This window comes from Heterodontus francisci, chromosome 12 (genome assembly GCF_036365525.1).
Source record: "Heterodontus francisci isolate sHetFra1 chromosome 12, sHetFra1.hap1, whole genome shotgun sequence".
NCBI lineage: Eukaryota > Metazoa > Chordata > Chondrichthyes > Heterodontiformes > Heterodontidae > Heterodontus > Heterodontus francisci.
The window spans coordinates 80,023,265-80,040,844 of NC_090382.1; the positions used below are offsets into that span (position 1 = coordinate 80,023,265).

Consider the following 17,580-nt stretch of genomic DNA (forward strand, 5'->3'; position numbering starts at 1 on the left):
TCCCTTTCATAAAGCCATGTTGACTCTGCCTGATTACCTTGAACTTTTCTAAGTGCCCTGCTATAATGCTTTTAATAATAGCTTCTAACATTTTTCCTGTGGTTGGCTTTCTTTTTTTTAGAGATACAGCACTGAAACAGGCCCTTCGGCCCACCGAGTCTGTGCCGACCATCAACCACCCATTTATACTAATCCTGCACTAATCCCATATCCCTACCACATCCCCACCTGTCCCTATATTTCCCTACCACCTACCTATACTAGGGGCAATCTATAATGGCCTATCAACCTGCAAGTCTTTGGCATGTGGGAGGAAACCGGAGCACCCGGAGGAAACCCACGCAGACACAGGGAGAACTTGCAAACTCCACACAGGCAGGACCCAGAATTGAACCCAGGTCGCTGGAGCTGTGAGGCTGCGGTGCTAACCACTGCGCCACTGTGCCGCCCTATGACCTTTAACTGTATAGTACAGCAAAACTCAACTGTCCATGTTCAACCGGGATGAAGAATGGATCTGGCTGAGCATCCAAAGGACTGTCGGCACCCTTGAGGTGTACTTGCATGCGTTATTCTCTTCATGTGAGAAATGATAAGGATCAGATATTTATTTACTTATGGCTGACAGTGATATATATTTTCACTTACTCTTCTGCCCAAGATTTGATTGATGGCTGCACTTTCTTTCAGAGTGCACTCAGCTACGACCTTTGCTCTCATTTCTTTCATGTAAAGCATAAATGCATTGAGGGGTTTTTTGATAGTAGGCTTTTTACTCTCTTTTTCCCTTTTTGGTTCAGGATTAGGTTTCCTAAAGGACAAAAAAGTACATAGTTTAAAAATAAATTGAAATATGTAAATGTCAGAATTGTTCAGTGATGGGCACAGGATGATGAAATGGAACAGAATATTGTCTTTCTGAGAAATTGAGTTTGAATCAATCCTGAGATGGACAGGATGGAAATTTCCCTTTCTCACTTTCAGTTCTTGTTTGAGCATCTGAAGTGAAATGAGTTTGGTGGATAGGCTAAACTCAAGTGTTGTGGACAATCCATCAGAGCAACAAAACTGCCCCATATTCAGTATGACTGATCTGTCAAACTCATCCTGAGAAGCCTCAAGAATAAGAAGATAAGAATCAATGGACCCATTTGGACCATTTTAATCAACAAGTACAACAGGAGATGCTTGATAATCAGGGATACTGGCACAGGACAGTAGGTATTTTGATATTGAATTCATTCAAACCTATCAAAAAATATTAACCTACATATATGATGAAAAAACGTTTCATTTTAAAATTGTAATGAGGCTGTGTATCATTCCTAAGGGGTGTAAAGAGTGCTTTACTAGGCTTGTAACCAAGGTGATGTAACTCCGTGACTGATAACTATGATGAAAGCAGAGTTTCCATTGTAAATCAAATAGGGAAATATTTGACAGGTTTTAACTCATGGGCGAAAAGCCAGGAGAAATTTGTTGAACTTTCCACCTAGGAGTCTGTGGGAAGCCTGGCCTATTTTCAGGACCAGGCCATGCTAACATTCCACCAGTCAGCTGCCCACCTGAAATGGGTTTGCTGCCGACAGGCGAAGAACAGGTGTTCCAGATAACTCAGATACATCACGGTGATCTGGCAGGCTTTTGCAGGTAGGAAGAGGGAGCTTGGGATGGCAGAGACCCAGACATGTCCTGTGAGACCCAGAAGAGTGGTGTTTCCCCTGGCCCAGAGGCTGTTAAAATTGCCTTGGGATCCTATCCAAGTGATAGGATCCTGACTAGCATAACTAACTCAGGAAACACCTCAAATGCCTGGCATTAAAATCGTTATGGGGCAGTATTGGAGTGAGAAGAGGAGCCGCTCAATTTTAACTTTTATTCCAACTGTTTTCCACAGGGCACAGGGAGTTACAATACCCCCTACAGGTTTGAAATAATTTGCAGTCAACTGGAAACTATCCTTCACCAGGAAACATCAAACTGGAGATCAGAGTCAAATTTTAGGGACACGGCTCAGTAAATTAGTCAAAATACAGAGGATTTGTTCTAAGTGCTAATCAAATTATACATGGTCAAAGATAATAATGCAAAACCTGATGAGCTGGGAATGCTTGCTGGTCAAGTCATTTTCTGCATAGTAAATTCCTTTGGCTTTTTTGAATTTGATTAAGAGCTCTTGAAATGTTGCATTACATGCTGGAGGCATCTTTCAGCATCATTACTTCAGTTTAAATTGAAGTCTTTGAGGTCAAAGTAGGAATCACATATGATATTGCATCAGAAAGCCGACAAAAGTGTGTTTCATCCAAAAGTCTTGCAGATTGCTGGACTATGTAAGCAATGTTTCTAAATATTTCTAATTTAAATAATTTACTGGGACAGATTTTCTTGTTTCTGCGCCTGGCTCTAGTGATCACCTGAGGAGAAGCATATGGAAAATCAGTGAATGAGGATCACACAACTGAGAGGGAATCTATCTAATTTTACACCCATTAACTTAAATGGATGATAAATTGTGCGAGTTCTCCTACAGGTGTGTGATCCTCTCTATTTAATTTTCTTCTATGTAATGCACCCAGATGATACCATACAATCAGGCACAGTAACCGAGAAATCTGCCAAACTATATTGAGCTGTAGCTGGTTTAGCCTAAAAGTAATGATCTGACAATCTGATATTTATCTCTCTTCAGAGAAAATAGAAGAACATGGTGAGCATCCCTTGTAATCTCCATTACATTATACAGTAATTGAGGGTAATTCTTATCCCCCTATCCAGCCCATCATAAGTAAAAAGAAGCAGATTTTGATTCATAAACTTAGTCCACTTATCAAAACCCCCTTTCTACGGGAAACATTCATTGAAAGTTCTGGGAGAAAGCCTGACCTGTAACAGCAACCTTATTGAATAGATGATCGTGGCTGCTGCTATAATTTATTTTAAAAATTGTTAAGCAGCATAAGAAAAGTTTATGCTACCTTTGGCACATGATCTGTTAAGGCTGAAATACAGCAGTGGCCGTTTGAAAGAAGTTTGCAAAGCAAGCTATTCTCGGGACTGAACCTCTCTTCTACCCTAACTAAAAACTCCCCAATATGGCAAAAATGGTGGAAAAGGTGGACTTTATACACCAGACCACAACTACCATTTTCTTTGATTAACTACACATTAATATTTAAAGATGGAGAATGTTGGCTTTTGTAGCTTATTCTAGTCATAAAGGGATATTATCTGTTTAATATGTTGCATCTGTTAGTAACTTCTATTCCAAATTGGAGTCTGATTCATACAGTGCCAAATATAACATCGCTCTTTAATTATGTAATTTATAAGTAACAGTTGCTTTAGCATTTCATATAGCCAAAAGGATAATTATTTCCAGGTTCACACTTTCCTGTGACTCTAAATTAAATCAAAATCATCCTTATCTTCTGTCTGTCCTCACGAAGCACATTAGCACTATGAATCAGATTTTCCTTATACATACATAATTTAAATGCTATTTAAGTGTATAATTTAAAGCCTTAGTCTCCTTCCCTCTGAAAATGTATGTGTTACCCATAGAAATACAGTCTGCTGAGCTCTCTTGTTGCCCTACTGAATAGAATCACTACCTATTACAGAGCCATACAAACCAGATCTCCCATTTAATTCCTGGTTTGTGCCGAGTTAGCTGATTTCAGCCTGGCTGGCAGTGAGAGGTGCTATAGCTGGATGGAGGGGAAAATCAGATATGGTTCTCCCTCTTCATTACAACAGCAACTACACTTCAGAAGTACTTCATTGGCTGTAAAACACTTTGAGATGTTTAGTGGTAGTGAAAAGCGCTATATAAGTGCAAGTCTTTTTTTTTCACTATCCAGTGCCCCTCCTGGAAATGTCGATGTGTGATCATCAGATGGCTAAAGGATGGGCCTCCAAAGTCAAATCATTTTCTGATACTATTGACTAGGCTCCCATCTGAGTAATGGCTGCTTGGGCAAGGCACTGGAGAAATGCCATCATCTGTGGATTTACTCTTTACTTACATCGATCTCAGCCCACTGTCATACTGATTCATCTCTGGTTTGCCTGAAGCGCTCACAATGGCAGGATGGGGGATCCCTGTAGAGTGCATGCCTGGAGGGCCTAGCACCAGAGGATGGGGAAACCTGCAAACAAGCAAAGCACACAGTAGTTATTTTGGTTTTATACCTTCCACAGTGACACTGTTTTTGTGCGGCTCAAAATGAGTTGTCTTTTAAATTGTGATTGGATAGCACTAGCACACATGGGCAAAGGAATTACAGTTCCCAAACCTTGTTGATTAAATAAGCCTAAAGTAGATAAATGCTTCAAAAATAATATGACTCAGCACATCAATACTGGCCAATTCCAGGTTCAATCAATGGCCTGTGTTGAGGTAACTGATTACAACCTGTCTGTGTCACCAAGGTAGGAAGTGGTAAAAGTAACAGCTAAGCCTCCTGCTCCCAATTGCTATCAGGTGATTCCTGCTTGAAGATGAAGCATTTTGAAGATTAGACAAGGACAGGATCATGTTTGTGATGCCCCCACAGTTGAATAGCCTTCCAACACTCACACCTAGACTCAAACATGATGAATGGATACTAGGGCAAGGTTGATAACCATGGAGCTGTAGCTCCACATGAGTCAGTGACTTTAGGTGAGGAGGGGAGAAACAGAAAAGAAAAAATCAGGAAAGCAAATTAGGGTAGAAATTGTGAGGCTTTTCTGCTGGTGCTGATCCTTGATAAACATGGATCAAATATGGGAGCGTGCCATTATAATCTTGATTCTGCATCCTACATTCAAATCTAATGAGGCTTTGAGGAAGAAGTTTGTCTTGGATGGTTCTGCAAAATGAACGGTATCACACGGTCCACCCTTCACCGACTCCCACTGACTTCAATCGAACTGAATATCAATATCAAATGTGGTGTACAACACAAGATCAATGCCATAAGATCCACTTTGTTCTACCAGCTAAGAAGAATTTTTACCCCTCTGTACCAACAGCGGAGTCTCACAATTTCTGCCTTAATATATCTCCTTCGTACACAGGTATCTTGTGCATGTAAAGTGATCACATAAATTTTGGTTTAGATCTGTCCCATTAAGAAGAATAGTCTCTAACCAGTGTCGCTTTATGTTGTAACAGAGTAGCTATCACAGTCTCAGCCCTCGTGCCAATATAAACTGGCACACTGGACATAGTTAATTCCAATTGTAATAAAACCAGACTTCAGAAATGAAAGTCAGTGGTGGGCACACATCACTGCCACACACACACATACCACAGGGACTAAGTGGGACTCTCATCTTGTCCATAAAGACTTAGTTATGGATAAGTTTTGCACCCCAAGTCATAATCTTAAGAATCACAGACAAAAACACAGTGGATACATCTTAGAAAAATAAAAGCACCAAGGAATGTTACAGTGAATCCTGATGGAAAATTGGATAATAATTAACTAACCAGAGAGCAGTCCCATTTCATGATAAATCTATGAAAAATGAAAACTATTTTGGTTCAGTTATTCTTAAGCCTTGCAAGTCTGGATGGTGCCTTCCCTTTTGTCATTTAATCTCTCCTGCCTTCCATCCTATCACAGACCTTCCCTTCCATTCCCCACTTTCCCTCCCTTTGTACTTGTTTAAAACTTGTTACATCTCTAATTTTTTCCTAGTTCAAACTAATGAAAAGGTCACAGACCTGCAACGTTAACTCTGTTTCTCTCTCCACCGATGCTGCCTGACATGCTGAGTATTTCCAGCATTTTCTATTTTTATTTCAGGTTTCCAGTCTCTTCAGTATTTTGCTTTTGTATTGGTTCAGTTATATTTGCGAATTAAAGGCAACTGTTAGAAAAGTGAATATTCCTTGACATAACAGAATTTTGCCAAAAGGAAATCTAAAGAACACCGTTTTCTTCAATGAAATATTATTTTGTGGAAAAAATCTTCAAATTTTTTGTCTTTCCAATTTTCATTTCTCTCCTGAGGGCGTTAACTTGTGTTGGGATATGATTTCAAGCAACTAGTTTTCTCTATACCTTACCACAGTAGCCATTCTTTGTGTCAGCCTGGATGTAAGTATCAACAAGCTATCATAGAGGAAGCACAGTTAAGCCATGTCCACACAGATATGGTTTTTCAGCAGCAGTCACTGCATAGCAATCAGTTATGGGACTCTTAGCTAATTTTTACCACCCCGGTCTGGGAACATTAAGACCAAATATAATTCACCACCACTACCCCAGCTGAAGATCAGCTAACTCAGCACAAACCAGATGCTGAAAATAGGATCTTCCTGGTCTAGGCAAAATTCTAAGCTATGTGCAGTTTTTAGCAAGGGAACCCTGGCAAATCCGTGGTTTAGGAAGGAAGAAGTGACACAACAATCCTGATAATAGCAAATAATGTGATGTTTTTTCTCAAAGTGGTTTACATCATCTCATCAGAGATTTGACAACTAACAAGAAAAGGTTTGACCTTTGATTAGTTTTTTTTTAATATAAATGCATTTCCTTTCTGTGTGAGGACTCAGCAACATATGAAGGGCTGTGCTCACCAGTCCCGCACCCCCAGCTGGCAGCCGTGCTCGAAAACAGTGCAGGTTGGAGATTAGGGCTACGACATTCCCTGACCTACACTCCCTTCAAGTTGGAAGGATTGCATTTAACCTGTGTTTGTAAGGCAGCAGTGTCAGGAAGCACTGGACTACTACACTCTCGACCTGTAGTGGAGCTTCGTATTTAAACCTACATAGTTCAGCAGTGCTGATCTCAGCTGTGCTACTCTGGGTGAGAAAAAACGTCAGAGGACTATTCTCAGGGGGCCACTATTACATGTCTCCTAGCCACTGCTCAGAGTGGCACTGACAGTGACCTGGAAACAGGCCAGGCCATTTTCACCCCTCCCACCCTTCGTTCTTGGCTGATGAACATGTGTGGTTGGGCAGATCAGTGAAACTAAGGACCAAAAAATTTCAACCAGGTTTTACTGTGTGGTGCATCTCATTTTAAACACACATGATCACAGAATTACATTTATAGGGTCGTTCTCCACCAATGAGTCATCAATATTGCTGTTCTTCTTATGAACACACACAACAGGCTTGGTATCATCAGGCGCACATTATTCAGGTGCGTAGAAAGATCATGTGCAATAATACTTCCGATTGTGATCCACATATGGCAAATAAACATTAACATTTAATTTAGAAAAATAATAAAATTTTCAAAAGTTTTGAAGCTTGTTGTGGATGTAACAAAAGGCACAATGCTCTGGTGTCACAATACTGGGGAACGATCCTGTTATTAGACAGTGAGGGCACATGTAAAGCAATACCTAGGGCTCAGTGCTCATCAGAGCTCAACCACCTTAAACTGGTTGAGATACAGCAATTACAAATAGGTGAGTGCTGATTGGAACTGAGGCCCAGGTTTGGCATTTTGCTAGTTCTATCCCGAGAATCAAATCACCAACTGTTGCTGCGGTGCCTACTGGACATATCTTGGCAGAAGCTGCAAGCTATGAGACTGGCTTTGCCGCTCGCTAGTCTCACACAGCCCGTACCTACCTGCTTATGGAAGTGCTGGGTGGAAGCGGTGAAGAGTAAGGTTGTCTAAATCCACATGATGTAATTGGATAGACAGACTGACCTTGCCTGGGATCGGGGGAAAAAAGGATCTATCAGCTGCTAGGCTTTACAGCCTTTTCTTATGAGCTTAACAAAGACAGACTGCACTTCATCAATGCAGGTATCCATTCTGTAAATTGTTGATATTGCTGCTTTGCTTCCTTATAGATTTGAAAAGACTGGGATGTAAAAACTTGACTTTAAGGAATCTGGATGGTTCAGTGAATTGGTCCACTGTTCTTTCACCTCTGGGACCTGGGTTCCAATTCAGCCCAGACTGACGGGGTGAAAATCTTCTCTCTCTGGCTGTAAGATCCCTATTTCAAAAAATGTTTGAGGCAGTGTTCCCCTTTTCTTCCCCTTTCTCCCTTCCTCTGTTGAAGGCAATGACTTATGATGGTGTAAGATCCCATAGATGGCAACGACCCTCTGCTATCTGACGCAAATGGTGATTCTTCATCTGTGGGGCTAATCAGTGAGTGTCATCAGGTGATTCAATCTTGAAGTATCACAGATACAACTACTGTCCTCACCCACCATCCATATGAGCACACTTTAAAGTAGGGGTGAATTACATGGCGATTTCCTTTCCTTACCTCAGGGGCACTCAGAAATTAACTGACTCAGCATGAATCAGAGAGCAAATTTAGGCTTTCCTGGTTCAGTACCCCAGTCAGTCCATTTACCCAGTGAACAACAGAAACAAAGGAGAACAATACATTTAGGAGTGATATGCATGATTCGAATATGGGATAGATGCAAAAGTATTAAAATAGATTGGCAAATGGTTGGGTGGTAGACAACAGCAAGTAGTAGTGCATGAGTAAGTATCTAGTTGATAGCCATTCAACAGTGGAGTGCCAGAGGTTCGTTTGGGCTGCTGTTGTTTATAATATTTTTAATGATTTGGAGGAAGGAATTATGTCCAAAGTGCCCAAATTTTCAAATGACATTAAATTGGGAACACTGACAAATGATGAAAATCAACGTGCACAAATTCAAAATCATCTTGCCACAGATAATCCCAGAATTTAAGGGAATGATTATGAACAGAGAAGAAGGAGAAGGGATATAATAAAAGTGTTTAAAATTTATGGAAGATTTGCAATATTGGATCCAAGTAAACTTTTCAGCTGTGCACAGAATTTTACTACGTCATTACACAAACTTCATTTAGCAAACACTTTCCCATGAAGCCAAAGCTCTTTTACAGATTATACCCGAGCAACAAATTAGGCCAATTTTCTCACTGCTCAGGATAAATCCTGCTTTGTTACATATGAATGTGCTGAGGATACAAAGTGTAATTTAAATATACAGAATATTTCTCAGAGCAAGAGAGCCCCACACAAAATGCACAAATAGAACTGATTACACAAGATTGCCTGCATGCCAATAGTTGGTGTACGTCAAGGTAATTCAGTGTATGTGCAGTGTTTTGAGATGTTTTTGAGATATGTGGGTTTTTTTGTGGGGGGGGGGCAGGGGTGTATCTCCAGTTAAGATTTATTTTTCCAAAGAGCATTTCCAGGTGCTAGGACACAAAATAACACCTGTAGTTTCTCTCATGTGGTAAGTTAACGAAACCAAACAATTTGCCCAGAGGAAATGCAAGTTGAAGCCAGGTGTCTTTCTACAGAGTGGGTTCCTGCCATCCAACATGCCATTATTGTATAACCTCTTACCAGCCATTCATAGTGTGGCATAGGCAAAAGCCAGGATCCATCTTGCCCACCTCCACCCTTGCTAGGGATTGTATGTGGTCCAAGAAGGAAGAGAGCACAAGGGAAGGGAGAAAAATAAAATATCTTAAAAAAAAGTTTTTCCATCCCATTCTTTCAATAGTATTACTAATTTTACTGAAAATAGTTAATATATAGAATAATGACAACAACTCCGATAATCCAAAGAGCTGGATTTCATAAGTTGCATAGACGAACAAAATCTCAGAGGTTCCTTCTTCAGATGACAGGCTGCTTATTGTGCATTTGTTGTAGAGTTATAAATTAATAAATTAATGATGCAGCTGAGTCAGCACAGTGCTGAATATAATGAAAGAAAATAACAGCAAGATAATGCCCATCTATATGTAAACTGAAATGTTATATTTAAATTAAGGAATAAACAAAAATGTTATTGATAACTAACGGCATGTATTACACAAAGACTGTTTGGAACCAAGACACTGCTGCAATAACTTTAGACAGCCAGCCAAGTGTATTCTGTTGTTTGAAGACAGGTGGAACAAATCAAAGGCTATTTCTGATTTCAAATCAGGCCCTTATTGGCACCATCATGATATAATCCATGTATCAAATTCAATCGGGAGCAGAGACCTTGGCAGATGCACCATGGCCCTTGAAGAAACTATTTGGAATATTATCTTTTTAAATTGAATTTTAAAGAAGGAAAATTTAGACAAAACCTATACACTTTCAGAGTTCATTATTTCATTAGTCTTGTGGACCTTACTGGACATCTCCATGAATAACTTTACATTATAAATGGTAACAAGAGAATATAATCACTCTTTGAACTAAGTTACCTGCTCCCAAAGGCACATTAACATACACAGTTTCAACCAACAGATCATCAGTGAATTCAATAGAAAGCATGGAATAATAATTTTATCAATGACCCTGCTCTTGTTCCAAATTATTGTGAGTGGTACTGTTACCACAATGGCTTTCTCTAACTCCCAAATGATATACATTCCTTATAGAGCACAGCCACCTATGGATGTGAGGAAAGCCCAGTGCTATTCCTCATTTGATCTTCTTCTGAATCCACAAGTGACAACTCTTTTCAAAGAACTGGATTAGTCTGCAGGTCAGCAATGAAATCCAAAAGAATCTAAAATGACAGCATTACTGAAAATGTCAGAAATTATTGAGGTCAGTAGGCACATAACTTTTCGTTACATTGTTTTTGAGCAGGTGGTCAAAGCACAAGGACCACCCAGTATTCTCTTATAACTCTGATGAAGGATCTTCAGATCAGATTTTGTGATGTATCACTTACCAGCCCACTGTAGGAGTGATCTGTCCCACACTACCAGGAGACAGAGAATATAAAGCAGCCAGATCAGGACCTTGAGGGGACCGATGCAAACCTGCACAACATAAAAACAGACAGTTAGAAAGCTTTACCCATCATATACACTCAAGAGCTTACAACCTTCTGTACAAAAATCAAACTTGTGTTCCATATACAGTCACACTATTTCTCACCTATAACATCCATTTACATGCAATATGTTCTTTTCTATGTCTCTGTAATAATTTTTTCATGTAACGTGGTAGAAATTAGTCTGTGGCATAAATTGGTCCTCAGGTCTCAGCTACAAATTCTGGCACTGGTTGCACCTCCACAGGCAGCTCACCCCTCAAGATAAGTCAATTTTGGACCATTTACTTCACCAGTAGCAATCCTCAAGCAAGTTCCGGGAGGTTGGAATGCACCACTGGAGAGTGGGGCGGGTTGAATTGGCCAATCAACACGACTGCTGAGTTGGGGGGAGAATTCCTGGTTTTTCTGGCTGCACAGGGAGATTTTATTTTAAGTATTAATCACGCTTACCTTTATTTGGCCACAGGGGGCTGCTGAAGACTTCTGATCTTAGCAAATGTTGGGCCTGCCCTGCTCATCGGTAACTAGTTGTGCAGAGGGACTTTTAATATGCACCAGGTCCTTCATTAACATTTTAAATGGGCCTTTTGCCTGTTGACACCTAAAAAATGAGCCCATGAATCTAACAATGTGACTAATGCCTGCACAGAATGGGCACACCCGGAAAATGGACGCCAGGTATATAAATCTCTACTGCAACATGTGTTACAAGCTCAGTGAGGCTGTTAATGTTAAAATACGAGATAGGAACCCCCAGACCAATTTAAAGAATTACACAACAAGATTTCACCTTTAAAGACTTTTATTATAACAACTAAACTAAAAGAAATCCTCATGAACTAAATAGTACTTTGTAAGTAGCTGATACCCAAAATTACAAAGAAAGGTATTTTCTTTAATTATTAAAATACTTGAAAACCTCACACCACACTTATATGGCGCACAATCCTCTTTGATGGCAAAATCTTTTGCGGTTAAAAGTCCCAAACTCCTCCCAGTAGCAATGGATTGGATCTCCCAGACCTTTTCAGAAATCAATGTCCTCTTTGCTAACTTCTCCGAGCACTTTTGACCTGGACGTCCTTGAACCTTTCATCAGAACTGTTATTGACCTGAAACGTTAACTCGGTTTCTCTCTCCACAGATGCTGTCTGATCAAACTATATTAATTAGCTATATTTTAAAAATCCACTCATTTGTACACACAGTATATATTGCTGTGATTGTGTCCTTAGTATTGTTCACATCTCTCCTGAATACTTTCAACAGCTCTCCAGTTCTTCATGCAAGGGTATATTTTACATGTGTAGGATTTAGGCAGTGAATGTTAGCAGGTTAGTTGACTGTAAAAGGACATTCAAACTTAAGTGAATCATAACTACTCTTGATATCTGCATGTATGCACTTTCCAGTAGGGGGGGGGTCACTGTATAGTGGTCAAGGGTGGAAACTGTGGGGGGATTAACCTAGCGGCGGGGTCTTGACCTCTGGAGAAACCGATGCCAAGATCCCTATGTTGCCTCTTCTCTGGAAAGCCCGCCGAATTTAATGCCAATCAGGCACTTAAATGGACAGCAGCGGGCCTTCCACAGGATTGAAGACCCCATCGCCGAATGTCCTGCCCTTGCAGAGCTGCTGGCCAATCAGAAGCATTGTTAAATTCATGGGGGTCGCGGCAGGGGGAGGGGGGTTCGGCAGCAAGGGCTCAGCAGACCCCCCCCCCCTTCCCAATGCTGCCTTTTAACGAGAGACCCCCCCCCCCCCTCACCACCCCAGCTATCCTGGAGCCAGGAAGCAGCCTGCTAGCTTTTAAATGGAATCACTCTGAACTGTTTATAAAGCACTCTCAATCCTCCATATTTTCAAAGATTAGCGTGTGGAACACATTGTGGTTTTATTTTCAGTTGTATGATGATCTTTGCTGCGGTTTTCTTGGAAGCCAATAGCATCTTCTGGCATTGCACTTTTAATTTCTATGCTGTACGAGCAGGAACCACACAAGGACATTAACTCATTCAGTTCTTTTATACTTAGCCTCTACTTCACAAAAATAGCCTCATCTAACAATATTATCCTCCTCCAATGGGAGGAGTGGGAGGCCACGGAAATCAAGTCCATAGATATTTTTAGGACCATCAGTGTTTCTTAGTCAACTTACAATGCAAGAAAAGTTCTCTAATTCTCATTAAGCACTCCACAAAACTATCTCTTTTTCATATGCTGACTGACCTGTTGTGTATTTGTAGCATGCTTCTCTCTCATCCCTCATTCAAATATTCGCGCTTATTCTCCTTCGTTTTCTCTCTCTGTCTTCTTCTCTCCCAGTTGTCTGAGACTGATGACTCTTAGAGAAACTGTAATCTTGTGATCTGGACATTTACTGCATCCTATGAGTTTTTTCTATGCTATTTCCAAATTTTTGAAGGTGCTGACTCATGAAGGCAGTCAGTTCTAGAGATGCTGACAGCGCTATACCCAATTGACCATTCTTCACATATAATGCTAGACAGTGAACAACGGCATGCCATTCAAACATGACGGGCATTACAAGGGAGCTTGATGCTGTCCTGAGTTGATATCCACATATATAACCTTTCTTGAAACGGTCACTGGAAACTGACCAAGAGCAGAAACAAGAGTTCTCAGTCATTTTTCCCAAGGCACTGAGGCTGCTTGTAATGTCTCTATTGCTGCCCTGGGTGTGGTCAACTAAACCTGCACAAACCATAAATTGAATCTGGGAGCTCCCTGGTCTGTATGACTCATAAACAACATCGTGTATTACAAACTGAGACATTGGGGTGCATCAATATCTTTCTTCCTTTTGTGTCACACATAGCAACTACGACACAAGGACACGCAATAAATCATAAACTTCATAATGACTGATTAAAGTATGAGGTTGAAGAAAAGCATTCTAATTGTGGGTAAAATTTGATCGATTCCCAGCACCAAACAAGGATTCAAAAACAGGAAATCAGTGCTGCTGAAGGGTCACTGCCCTGAAACGTTAACTTTGCTTCTCTCTCCACAGATGCTGCCTGACTTACTGAGTATTTCCAGCATTTCTTGTTTTTATTTTGAAAACAGGAACTGTTTTTGGAGGGAGGAGAGCGTACAATTGCGGGGTACTGTGATTAGCAGCATTACTTGAACAGATCCTACCTTGGAATGGAGAAAAGCTTAGCGGTTGACTTGGAAGGAATCATGTTAAGATCTAAGACTAGCATCATTAACATGGCTGATCTACTTAAAACTGAATCAAAGGAAAACCGATTCCACTCAATTGTTAGATGGTCCCATTAGATGATTTCTCTCTACTCATTTTCTTTTACAGGGTTTTCATGTTCACCTTCATGTTAAAAGTATTTGAAAAAAGATTTTTTTCACTGCACTGTCATAAATCACAACAAAGTGCATCATTATGTTGCAAAAGCATTACAATGAAACTGATTTGTCAGACCTCTCCGCCGGAATTTTACCTTAATCGCTGGCTCCGGCATGGGTGGAACTCAAATGGATGCGGCCTCTGATCCTGCGCTGCATCTCCTGTCCACCAGCATCACACGCGGGGCAGCCAATTAGCGGCCCCATGGCGTAACTGAGACCTGAATCGGCTCATGCGGGTGGGAAGATATACATCATTGGGGGTGGGGCCACATCTGGGAATGTCTGACGTAAGCCCTTGAAAAAGGTTTAGTTCAATGAAATTGACCAGGTAGTCATTCATTGTTTGCAAATCTGCTGTATTAGTTGTGGTGCACTGAGAGGCTACACTTTTGTTAGGGCAGAAGGACTTAGAGATTTCAAGACAGGTTGAGGAAGTCATGGAGGGGAGAAGCACTCGCTCAGCCCCCCGTTTTTCGGATGCATCACTACAGGTCCTCCTTCAAGTGGTTGAGGAGAGGCGTGAGATCCTGTTCAACCCAGACGGTAGAGGGCGACCGTCCAAAGTGACAAAGAGGGCCTGGCTGGAGGTCACGGAGGAGGTCAGCAGCCGTGGCGTCGTTAGGTGCACACGGATACAGTGCCGCAAGCATCTCAATGACCTGCTTCGCTCTGCCCAGGTAAGGGGCATTCCTCATTCATCTAATTGTCAAGGGAGGGTGTATTTGTATTCATGATGCAATGTGGAACCCCTGTGTGATCATTGCCTGGCTGCCTCCTTGCATTGGGATGCAAGATGGGCAGATGTGAGATGAACGTTGAGGAGGGATTGCTGAGGGCACGCTCAGCAATGGCACAGCAGTTAAATGCCACATCAACCCATTTGGGTGATTTCGTGGCATGCCCACAAAAATGTTTGAACTAATTTTTTTTCTTTAGTTAGGAAAAGAGGGCACACAACACCCGGATAGGTGGTGGCGTGGCCTGTCCTGCATTCCTCAGTCGAATGGAGGAGGACGCATTGATGATAGCAGGGGAGGAAGGAGGACGAGCCGTAGCAGATGGCGAGGCCGGTGGACATGGCCATGAGAGTGAGTGATCCAGAAAGTGGTGTATTAGTGCTTTTAGGGTGGGAGGGGGCAAGGTGGGGGAGCGTTGGTGAGCCAATGTTGTGATGATTGACTAATGAACTTAATTTTGCCCTCAAATGTCACATCACACTGATGTGATCATAATGGAGTCAAATACATGTGCTCAACTCTGGCTTTCTGATCAAACTGATCAATATGATTTTCCTAGCAGGTGACCAACAGCATGGAACAGGAAGCGTCTCCGTTGTACCACCATCCACCTCTGAGGTTGAGGAGGGCGCCTCACAGGGCGCACCGTCACATCCTCGCGACGCACCAAGCACCAGCACAGATACAGACACCTCGGTTGGGATTTGCGTGTCCGTGGATTCGATTTCACATCCAAGTGTCAGCACAGCACAGGTGCCAGGCCAGCCACCAGAGGCAGAATCGGCCGATGCCTCACACAGTCAGAGGAGTGTGGGAGGCCAGGCCAGTGCAGAGCAGCAAGCTGATGACATGCCTTTGAGAACATCCATTCGGCAGGAGATGTTGCAGGTGCAGCAAGCGGTCCTTGGAAATCTGGCGGAGTTGCCTGAGACGCTGCACGCAATTAATAAAACTCTGGCTACATCCATCCAGAGTATGAGTGCTGCTAACTCTCAGGAAATTGAACATCTGGCTTCCTCCGTTGACAGATTGGCGACTGCAGTGGAGGGGCCAGTTCTGCATGCACTTCATGACGTCAGATCAAGTGTGGCTTCCCTGGACCAGAGCATCAGAGAGCAGAATCTGATGCGCTGGTGCCAGGTCGAGGCCGCTCATCCATCTGATGTCACCAATGAGGATCGTTCGAGCCTCACGGGGGCACAGGGGCAGCAGATCGCATATGGGAGCTCCTCTCAGGGTGCCTCTGATGCATCCTGCAGCTCCTTGCTCCCTCTGCCAGGGACATGTGATCAGCAAAATCCCAGGGTGTTACAGGGTACTCATGATATTTCTCAGGAGAACCCTGAGATGCCGGGGCCCTCACGGCCACGAGCAAGCAGAGGACGTCCGCCAAAGTCATCACAAGCAGGGCGGCAAACAGTTGCCTCTGGTGTGTCTGGTAGCGAGGGATCATGCACCCGAAAGAGCACTCGGAAAAGAATTAAGAAATCACTTTAACATCACTAATGGTTCACAGGGTTAATTGGAAGGTTTTTTATTTGAATGTGTTATAAAATATTGTAATAAATTGGGTTCTCTGAGATTTTGTCAGGCTTTCCTCAAGTCAAATCCAACATCGTTGCTCAACAAAAGTAGTTCAACATGTGAGGTCACACACTTGGGTTGCTTTCCTCATGATGTAAAGGATTGCATCATTGCATTCTCTCTCCCCATGAAGGTGAGTGAATTTGCCCTTTCAGAGCCTCACTATTAGTCTTGTCATACGGTAATCCCAATTGTGCAAAAATTTACACACTCTCAATGGAAACGTCTGCCTATTAAAGACTCCCTGGTCTCTCGAGCAGTTAGAGCCAAATTACATTCAGCTTCCTCTCCATGACCATCAAGTGAGTGATGTCCAGCTTCATCATCAGAAACATCATCGTCATCTGATGACACATCGCGCTGACATTGATCCTCCTCCAGTGCCTCTCCATTTTCAGTCGCCAGGTTATGCAAGGCACAGCAGATGACAATTATGTTTGAAACCCTTGATGGTGCGTACTGCACTGCTCCACCTGAGCAGTCAAGACACCTAAACCTCATCTTAAGCCTACAGTTTGTTTGATGGTCACTCTGGTGGCCGCATGGCTCTCATTGTATCGTTCCTCCGCATGACCCCTTGGATTTCTCACTGGTGTCATGAGCCATGTCTTCAGAGGATAACCCCTGTCACCAAATATCTATCCCTCCATTCTGTCAGGAGGGCTGAAAAGTGCAGGCACCTGGGAGTTTCGGAGAATGAAGACATCATGACAAATCCTAGGGTAACGTGCACACACCTGCATGATTCTCTTACGATGATCACAGACGAGCTGAACGTTCATTGAATGGTATCCCTTGTGGTTAATGAATGCCTCCAACTGACCTGCTGGGGCTCTAAGGACCACATGAGTACAGTCTATCACACCCTGTTCCATTAGAAACTCAGATATAGTGCTGAAGTCTCTGGCTCTCTCAGCCTGACTAATGTTGTCCGTCTTGAACGTGATGAAATGGTTAGCACATTGGAACAATGCATCAGTCACAACCTTTATGCAGTGGTGCGCTGCTGCTTGTGAGACTCCGCACAAGTCTGCTGCTGAGGCTTGGAATGAGCCATACGCATAGAAGTTAAGAGCTATTGTAACCTTTAGAGCG

At 42.3% G+C, this 17,580-nt stretch overlaps 1 protein-coding gene across 13 annotated transcripts in view; it reads right to left on the minus strand.

The window, feature by feature from the left end:
* tcf7 (transcription factor 7) overlaps positions 1-17,580 on the minus strand; it is a 219,048-nt gene that overhangs the window by 25,935 nt on the left and 175,533 nt on the right. For all 13 annotated transcript variants that reach the window (XM_068043731.1, XM_068043737.1, XM_068043736.1 and 10 more), the window contains 4 exons: positions 10,667-10,757; positions 7,586-7,672; positions 4,029-4,151; positions 649-811 (listed from right to left, as the gene is read on the minus strand). In XM_068043731.1, coding sequence (XP_067899832.1) covers positions 649-811; positions 4,029-4,151; positions 7,586-7,672; positions 10,667-10,757 — 464 coding nt within the window. The remainder of the gene's footprint in view (positions 1-648; positions 812-4,028; positions 4,152-7,585; positions 7,673-10,666; positions 10,758-17,580) is intronic.